We start from the raw sequence: 9,073 nt of genomic DNA, 5'->3' as shown, positions 1-9,073 counted from the left end.
GGGGAGATTTTGAAGTCTGTGAAGGTTAGTGTCGAGGTATCTTTGTATACACGTTCAGAAATGTTTTCTTCTGTTTGAAATGGATCCAGGGTTTGTGACAACTCTTATAGAAATCCATTTATTTGTGTTTTTCTTAATCCAAGCAACATTAGATCTTGTTTCTTATTGTAAGCGCAAATAGTTTTAGAAATAGATAAGATCCTATATTACACTAATTTGACTCTTGTGAGCTTTAAGTCATGTTATAAAGTTGTTACCTCATCAAAAACAAACCTGGAGTTGCATTTTGTTTCATTCACATTTGCGTATTCCTTTATTATTAGTCTGTCTGCATCAGCTGGTTTCACTTTGTAGAAACTGTCAGACCTCGCAGTGTTAGATTTCGTTCACTTGACGGTAGGTGGGTAATTTTTATCATTTAACCCAGGGTGTCCAAACTTTTTTCATCAAGGGCCACATCTGTAAACACAGACAGAGCAGAGGGCTGATCGAGGGCCGTAGACTGGTGCTTAATACAGTGAATAATTGAAATATGTGCATGTTTAACATGTTCAAATGAGCCATCAGTCTTTATTCATGCTAAGGTCCTTAAAACCACACACTAAATATAAAATTTTAGCTTTATCAAAGTAGATTTTCAAAAAACTTGCAATAATAAGTTCATTTTTAATTGATGCAAGGTCATTTGGGCCAGTTCACCTGGAAAAATGTGTCTGAGGGCCGCATTTGTCCCACAGACCATAGTTAGGACATGCCTGATTTAACCAATCGCTGCTATTTTGTAGTGTTGTATGTAATGCGCCGCTAACGGGGCTAACTGGTATATTAATCTTTTCCCAAATCCCGTAGGAAGAAGGACAATAACGTCTTTCCCCTTGATAAAATTCACCAAACATTCTCTTTGTTCTGGCTTTAAATCCTCGATCTCGGGAATCGTTGCCAACACAGGATATATGGCTCTTCGCTGATTGGCTGGTGCTCAAACTTGCACTTCCAGGGTTTTTGTGAACCGTCTAGTGTATTCCGATTCCTGACCTAGTCACTGGAGAGAAATAAAATTGAGCGGAGGCACTAGGTGGCACCAGCCTGACTATGAAAATACATCTTACTACACTAGAGATAAGAAAAACAACAACTCTCTGCACTTAAAATAAGAAACTAAATCTAATGTTGCTTGAATAAAGAAAAACACACTTATTCTTTTGGCAGATAATTTCACTTGTCAAGTTGAATCTACTCAAATATAGTCAAATGTTCTTAATTTAAGTCATTTTAACTTGCCTAGATATAGTTTTTTCAGTGTTCAAAGTCAGTGTTTCAGTAGTGTTTGCAGGTCATTTCTTCTTTACTGTAAAAGAAACACATCATATACACAATATCTGTACATATTATAATAAAATTAAACATTCACTTTACATCTACAACATTTAGATGAGCCTGGAAGATCAAAATAATAAACGTTCTTATCAGATAATGACAATATGTTAAGAATCTTTTTTCACAGAACTTTCTTCACATAGGCCTGCAGATTTACTTACTTTTTTTTTTTTTTTTTTTCTATTAGGCTGGTCTAAAAAAATCTAAAACACAACTCACCAGGGAAGCATCTCTGGCTGTTCAAATGTTTTAAAAGAGAAGTCTCAGCAGGAAACCTTATCTCTCCTATTGACACTTAAGTCCCCTTCAGATTGATCCTGTCCCGCATTACTGCAAACACAGCTGTTTTACTGCACCTCCTGTCGCCATGGGAACATCCCCTTGCTTGTAGGATTAGATTTTTTCACTTAGAATGTTGTAGATGTTTTGTTTTTTTTTTTTTCCTGGATTCTTTAATATAAAAAAAAGAATTATTTGCCTGGGTGATTCTTTATTTATTTATTTATTTATTTTTACATATGAAGTTACTCAAAACTAGGAGTTAACTGGGACTAAACCTGGACTAGAGCAGGACTAGAACTGGACCAAATCACAGAAATAATTTTAAAATTGTGAAATGATCTAAACTAGACAAAGAACATGATTTTAAAATATTCAAAACAATTCAAAACATGTTAAATATTGTGACTGAGGCAAGTTTTACCTACAGATTTTTTTTTTTACAGTGCACCTCTCGTGACCCATCGCTCTGTGTGTTCCTCTGTGTTATTTGAGCCTCCCTGCTTCACTCACAGATTAAACATTTGCCCCTCTGTCTCTCTTCAGGGAGCAGCCAGGACCCCCAGCGGAGAACCGTCCCCCACAGGAGTCTACCTCTCCCCTGGACTCTCCCCCGGACTCTCCCCCGGACTCTCCCCAGGACTCTCCCCCGGACTCTCCCCTGGACAGAAACCAGAAGCTGTGGTCCATGCCATGAAGGTACTGCCCACAAAACAGTTTCATGTGGGGGACTGTTTATGAATGAAGTTTGAATGGAGAAAAACACGTAGACCTGGACAATATACAATCACTCAGACTCCACACACTGTATATTGTCCAGTTCTATGTGTTTTCCTTTTGGTTTTTGTCATGTCATGTCTGTGTCTTATGTGAATGCTGCTGACTCTTATTTGGCCTCCTCCTGCTTGTCTCCATGGAAACATTGCTCCTACGGCTATAATCTTCTTGAGAATGTTCCAAAGTATGGTTTTAATTTCAGTGGAATCATGCAGGGCACGTGCCATCTTCTTAAAGTTACAGTGTTTCTGATTTTAGTAGTTCAAACTGAGCCTTATTGTTCCAGTCTAATTTGGGGACTTTGTCTTTTTAAAGATTCTAAATTATGTAAAATTTACTTTTGTGCAAAGGTGGAGAAAGTACAGAAAGTTTTAATTAAGTAAAAGTATCTTTACTTTGCTTAATTCCTACACAAGTAAAAGTAACCATCTAAAAATCTACTTGAGTAAAAATAAAAAAGCACTTAATTTACTTAGTTACTTTCAATTATTTGTTGTAAAAAGGATGAGTCATAAATCTATTCCTGCACAATATGTTTTAATCAGTTTTTAGGTCATACAGCTGAGAACTTTGTTCAGTGCAAACTTTGTATATTTTAAAGACAACTGAGCGCACTAACACTTACTATTTTAACACTTGCATTATTATTATTGCGTTATTCCCTATTTTGCATTTGTTGTTTGTACCCAAATAGCTGATTTTGCTCTGTAACGAGGGCGGGTTCCAATGCAATGAAGTAAAATATTTCAGTCAAAATGTACTCGAGTAAAAGTAAAAATACCTATTTCAAAAACTACTTAAAAAATTACAAATTACTCATAAAAACTACTCAATTACAGTAACGTGAGTAAATATAATTTGTTACTTCCCACCCTTGCTCTTGTGAGGTTTTCGCCATGTTAAATTGTAGTTATGTCATCACAGACCTCGAGTTGTGTTTTGTTTCATTCACACATGTTTGAGTATTCCTGGTTTATTCTGTTTATGTCTTTAAAGTTCAAGTTAACAAACAGCTAGATTGCCAAGTCCAGTTTTGAAAATATCCAAATGATTCTAGTAAAGATGTATGGAGTTTAAAAACTCAGTGGAGCACTTCCTGTATTACCACAGAAGATCACAAGGTTGTGACACAAGAGAGTGTTGTCTGTTGGAGAGAAGAGCTCAGCCTAAACCTGCAGAATGTGTTTGTTAAATGTGTTAATGAAACAAAAGACAACTCCAGGTACTTTTTCCTTCATGGAGAGATACTTATAAGGTGACATCTCCTGGAGTAAATAATGGACTTTCTCTTGAACTTGTTTTAAACTAAATACTATCTTGATAAATGTCCATACTGTAGATTGTGTGGTAATTGAACATACTGTGTTATTGTTTCGCAGGTGCTGGAGGTGCATGAAAAACTGGACAGAACAAACACACAGGAATATGAAGAGGACCTGAGCGAGAAAGAGAAGGCCATCGTCAGAGAGATGTGCAATGTACGTTTAGACCGTAGAGTGTAGGGGTGTGCAAATATATCTAAATATCGCTATATTATATCATTTAATGTGATGATACAGTATTGATATCGTGCTCTGCTGTATCGATATATCACCAAGAGTATTTTTTTGGTATATTTTACGAAATGATTTAGTCACAGCGCTACAGTTTTGTTGTTTGTTCAGAGGAAGGAAACTGTTTTGTGTGACACATTTGACATTTTCACAGTTTTGATGATTAAAATTGATGTTTTTCATATTAACTTTGCTGAAAAAATGGTTTAACAAAGACTTTTAATATCACAGACATGATTTAGCCTTTACTTTTTATTGAACTGTATTGAATCGGTTTAAAATATATCGTACTGAATCAAAAGTTTAGGCCATCGAGTGTAGGGGTGTGCAAAAATATTAAAATATCGCTGTATTGTATCGTTTAATGTGATGATACAGTATCGATATCGCGGTTTACTGCATCGATATATCGCCAAGAGTATTTTTTTTAAACATATATATTTTACTAAGTTATTTTGTTACAGTGCTACAGTTTTGTTGCTTGTTCAGAGGAAGGAAACTTGTTTATGCAACACATTTGACATTTTCACAGTTTTGATGAGTAAAATGTTTGTGTTTTATATGAACTTTGCACAAGAAGTGGTTTAACAAAGACTTTTAGTATCACAGACATGATTTAGCCTTTATTTTGTCTCGAATTGAAAGTTTAGACTGTAGAGTGTTGAATCTTATTGAATCAATTTAAAATATATTGTACTGAATCAAAAGTTTAGACCGTAGATTGTAGGGGTGTGCAAAAATATCAAAATACCGCTATTTCGTATCATTTAATGTGATGATACAGTATCGATATCGCGCTCTGCTGTTTTGTTATATCGCCAAGAGTATTTTTTTGGTATATTTTACAAAATGATTTTGTTACAGTGTTACAGTTTTGTTGTTTGTTCAGAGGAAGGAAACTTGTTAATGCTACACATTTGACAGTTTTGATTATTAAAATGTTTGTGTTTCATATGAACTTTGCAAAAAAAGTGGTTTAACAAAGACTTTTAATATATGATAAATATGATTTAGCCTTTATTTTTTATTGAACCATATTGAATCAATTTAAAATATATCGTATCCAATCAAAAGCTCACTGTATCAAGAGATGTATCGTATCGTGGCCTATGTATCGAGATTTGTATTGTATCGGCAACTTCTTAATGATACCCAGAACTAGTAGACTGTATGTATAAATGCACATATCTAACCTGCTAGGCACCTCCTTCTGAATAGAAAGTGAACATGGGGGTCGCTTCTGGCTTCGTCGACTCTGGCTCCACTTGACTTTACACTGAAAAACTGTCACCCCTCTCTCTGTAACTGCTGCTGTCAGGCTCCTCATTTTGGCCTTAAAATGTTCATAATAACCCGCTCTACATAATCCTGCTGTTTCTATTTTGCGATTTTGTCCGTAAATAAAGTCCTATTCTTAATCTGGACCTGTCTCCATAATCGCCCCATAACTGCTATGATTGACGTCACATTCTCTTTCTTTATACCAGTCCGTGGTACTAATTTGATTTAATGATAGCGGCACGATTCTATATCTCCGTTTTACTGAATAGCTACTAGTTGTGTTGCCATCCGTTAGTTGGTTCAGTTTTGTTATAAAAATGTGGTTTTGTGAGATCTGGAAACAATTTACTTTTGGTGGTTTTCAAAAAGCACAACAAGCAGAAGTAATGGTTTATATAAGTGTGTATTCTGTGCCCTGATTACTCTGTTCTAGTTCTGGCCCCGAGCGTTCAACCTGAAACTGATCACGAACAATAGTCGCCATTCATACGTTCATACACACACTGCCACCTATTCTCTCACCCAACACAAACACATATTATTGTCTTAAATCACAATGAAAAAATATTATGTAGGTTTGGCTTTGTTAAAGAGACAGTACGTAAGAGTTTCATTTTAAATTTGACGTAACTGTGTCCCTGGATATGAGGTGGTCATGTTCAGACTTTACTGATAATGACTGTAACGCTGATTTATTTTTAATTACAAAAACATTGGACATGATGGACAAGTAGTTCATGTTATAATTTGATTCTTTGGTTGATTATTTGGTTCTCAAGACAATTATCCAATCAGAAAGCATGAATCAGTGCTAATGCAGCCTGTGCAGCTGAGTGAGTGAAGTCTGGAGGTTCTGAGCTTTCACATAAGGCCTATCCATATAGAGTGGATGGAAAAAACTTGTATGTGTATATTATACAGTGTTGGGGAGTAACGGATTACATGTATCGGAGTTACATAATCAGAGTACAAATTATGAGTAACTATATTCAGTTACAGTTACTGTTTTAATGAGAGGTAATTGGATTACAGTTACTTTGTTGAAATAAATGGATTACACAGTGGTATTTTCCTGTTTTCACATTTCGGGCGATATCCCTTTTTTTTTTTTTTTTTTTCTCCCCCCAGTAATTCCACTCATTGCCGGACACTAAACCAGGTCCAAACCAGGTCCAAACCAGGTCTAAACCAGGACTAAACCAGGACTAAACCAGGGACTAAAACCAGGTCTAAACCAGGTCTAAACCAGGACTAAACCAGGTCTAAACCTAAACCACTAAACCAGGACTAAAACCAGGGTCTAAACCAGGGTCAAAACTAAACCAGGTCTAAACCAGGACTAAACCAGGACTAAACCAGGTCTAAACCAGGTCCAAACCAGGTCTAAACCAGGTCTAAAAAAACTAAACCAGGACTAAACCAGGAATAAACCAGGTCTAAACCAGGTCTAAACCAGGTCTAAACCAGGACTAAAACCAGGTCTAAACTGGGTCTAAACCAGTTCTAAACTAGGTCTAAACCAGGACTAAACCAGGACTAAACCAGGTCTAAACCAGGTCTAAACCAGGACTAAAACCAGGATTAAAACAGGACTAAACCAAGAATAAACCAGGACTTAACAGGACTAAATCATGCTGCATGGACCGTGTTTCCTCTTCTTCTATCAATAATATTTTTAATTTGGTTAAGTAAAGACTTGGCTTTTTTATTGTCTTTTATCAGACAAAACTTCTTATGTGAAGATTTCCTCGTCTTTGCTTCTCTACAGCAAATCAAGTAATCCAAAGTATTCAGATTACATTACTAATTTAATGGATTCCGTTACAAACTACATTTTGGGGTATGTAATCTGTAATCTGTAGGGGAATACATTTTAAAAGTCACCTTCCTAACACTGATATTATACATGCAGGTGAAGGCACTAATTCACCCAGGCTCAGTAGGCTCTATATTACTGCTTATATCACAAACCAGGAAGACGTTTGGAAACATGCGATGACAACTTCCGGCGGGCTCTGTTTGCAGTAGTAAGTCTGACAAAATCTAGGAAAAATGAGAAAATGGCCCAGTTTTCTTTATCTAAATGTCATTGTAGCGTTCTGTTATGTTCGGCTAATCATCAATTACAACCATACCTCAGTTTTCATCATTTCCGCACTGACGCACAGCTCCGAGCGCACTGGGTACATGCGATTAGATGATTCCAAACAGCACATACGTATACAGTCTTCATTTTACCGCTGATCACATTTACTTCAATGGGCTTGATCACAGTCGGTTGGCGAGCCTACTGTCAGTAACTACACCGAAAGTTGTCATTGCATGTTTCCAAACGTCTTCCTGGTTTGTGATGTAAGCCTAAATAGAGCCAGTTGTAGATTTGTTGTAGCCACGCTGACGCCACCTAGTGTGTTGGCAACAATTCCCGAGATCGAGGATTTAAAGTCGGAACAAAGAGAATGTTTGGTGAATTTTATCAAGGGGAAAGACGTTATTGTTCTTCTTCCTACGGGATTTGGCGGATTACATACATCACGACCAAATAGCAGCGAATTGCCGTGAAGCGAACGAATTCTAATGCTGCGAGGTCAGACAGTTTCCACGAAGTGAAACTGGCAATGAATCAGGCTATGTTTGTTGTAGTATGGTGAAGAGGGCAGGCTACTTTCTGTACTTTTAAAAACTCCTAAATATCGCAAATGTACCTCTTGTGAGCTTTAAGCCATGATAGGATGTTGCTACCTCATCTCAAACGTACCTGTGGTTGTGTTATGTTTCTTTCACACATTTTTGAGTAACTCTGCTTATTAGTCTGTCTTTCCTGTATTACCACATGACATCACAAGGTGGAACAGAGTGTTTTCTGCTTGAGAGAAGAACTCCGTATTTGTTAAACATGTGTGAAAGAAACAAAACACTTTGTTTTTGACGAGAAAACATTTTAACACAGATCAGAAAACAGCTTTAAAATAAAATCATTCTTTCTTGACATTCATTGACTTTCTTGTTTTTTATTTTATTTTCCGCAGGTCGTGTGGCGAAAACTTGGAGACGCCGCAGGTTCGAAGCCCTCAGTGAGACAGCAGCTTTCAGGAAACCAGTACAAAGCTCCTTTATAGTGCTCCAGGACCCAATGGACCAGTGACCTACCTGCACTGCAAGAACACAATATCTACTTACGACTTGAAATCAGAATACGCATTTTATTTTGAATAGTTTTGACTCGTTTAGATTTATTTAGTTTGTAATAATTATTGATACAAATTTTATCAGATATTTTAATTTGTTTCAAAGTGTACTGTGTTTCTTTTTGGTTGAGGGTTTGTCACCTGCTTGTTTCTATGGATATATCATTGCTCTATCTACATTTATTCAATTTGTGGTTTTATAGCTCAAAAATACAGGCATTCTCACTGTAAGCAGGGTCGCCTCTCCACAGATCTGACCTGTAACTTGGTCTGGTTTGGTCTCCATGAAGATAGAAAGGCATACTGTGAATATTCTGTGAAAAATTCCAGACAAAGCAGTCAAATTTGACGAACCCTCCACATGAAAAGTTACACAGTGCACCTCAAAAGGCCCTGTACCTGATTTTTTAAACATGTATTTGAGCAATAATAAGTGAGGAATAACTTTGGATCATCGCAAATGGTTTAAACTCAACCAGTTTTGTTTTTAAGACAATAAAAGTCAGATACAGTGCCTTTAATTTTAGACAAATGTACATCTAAACAAGTCAAAACCACTCAAAACCAGATAAATATTCTGAAATCAAGTACTTTTAACTAGATATTTTTGCAGTGTAT

The 9,073-nt window shown here is 36.4% G+C and overlaps 1 protein-coding gene across 1 annotated transcript in view; it reads left to right on the top strand.

Annotated features, from left to right (window-relative positions):
- Positions 1–8,432, top strand: part of ccdc85ca (coiled-coil domain containing 85C, a) — a 68,349-nt gene extending 59,917 nt beyond the window's left edge. The window contains exons 4-6 of the mRNA XM_020931580.2: positions 2,203–2,355; positions 3,813–3,911; positions 8,297–8,432. Of these exons, the coding sequence (XP_020787239.1) occupies positions 2,203–2,355; positions 3,813–3,911; positions 8,297–8,386 (342 nt within the window). The 3' untranslated portion in view covers positions 8,387–8,432. The remainder of the gene's footprint in view (positions 1–2,202; positions 2,356–3,812; positions 3,912–8,296) is intronic.
- The last annotated feature ends 641 nt before the right edge of the window (positions 8,433–9,073 follow it).

The sequence above is a fragment of the Boleophthalmus pectinirostris genome, unplaced genomic scaffold, assembly GCF_026225935.1.
Source record: "Boleophthalmus pectinirostris isolate CB_2022bp ecotype Guang Dong unplaced genomic scaffold, ASM2622593v1 HiC_scaffold_10, whole genome shotgun sequence".
Lineage (NCBI taxonomy): Eukaryota > Metazoa > Chordata > Actinopteri > Gobiiformes > Gobiidae > Boleophthalmus > Boleophthalmus pectinirostris.
This window is presented reverse-complemented; position numbering and strand designations above follow the sequence as displayed.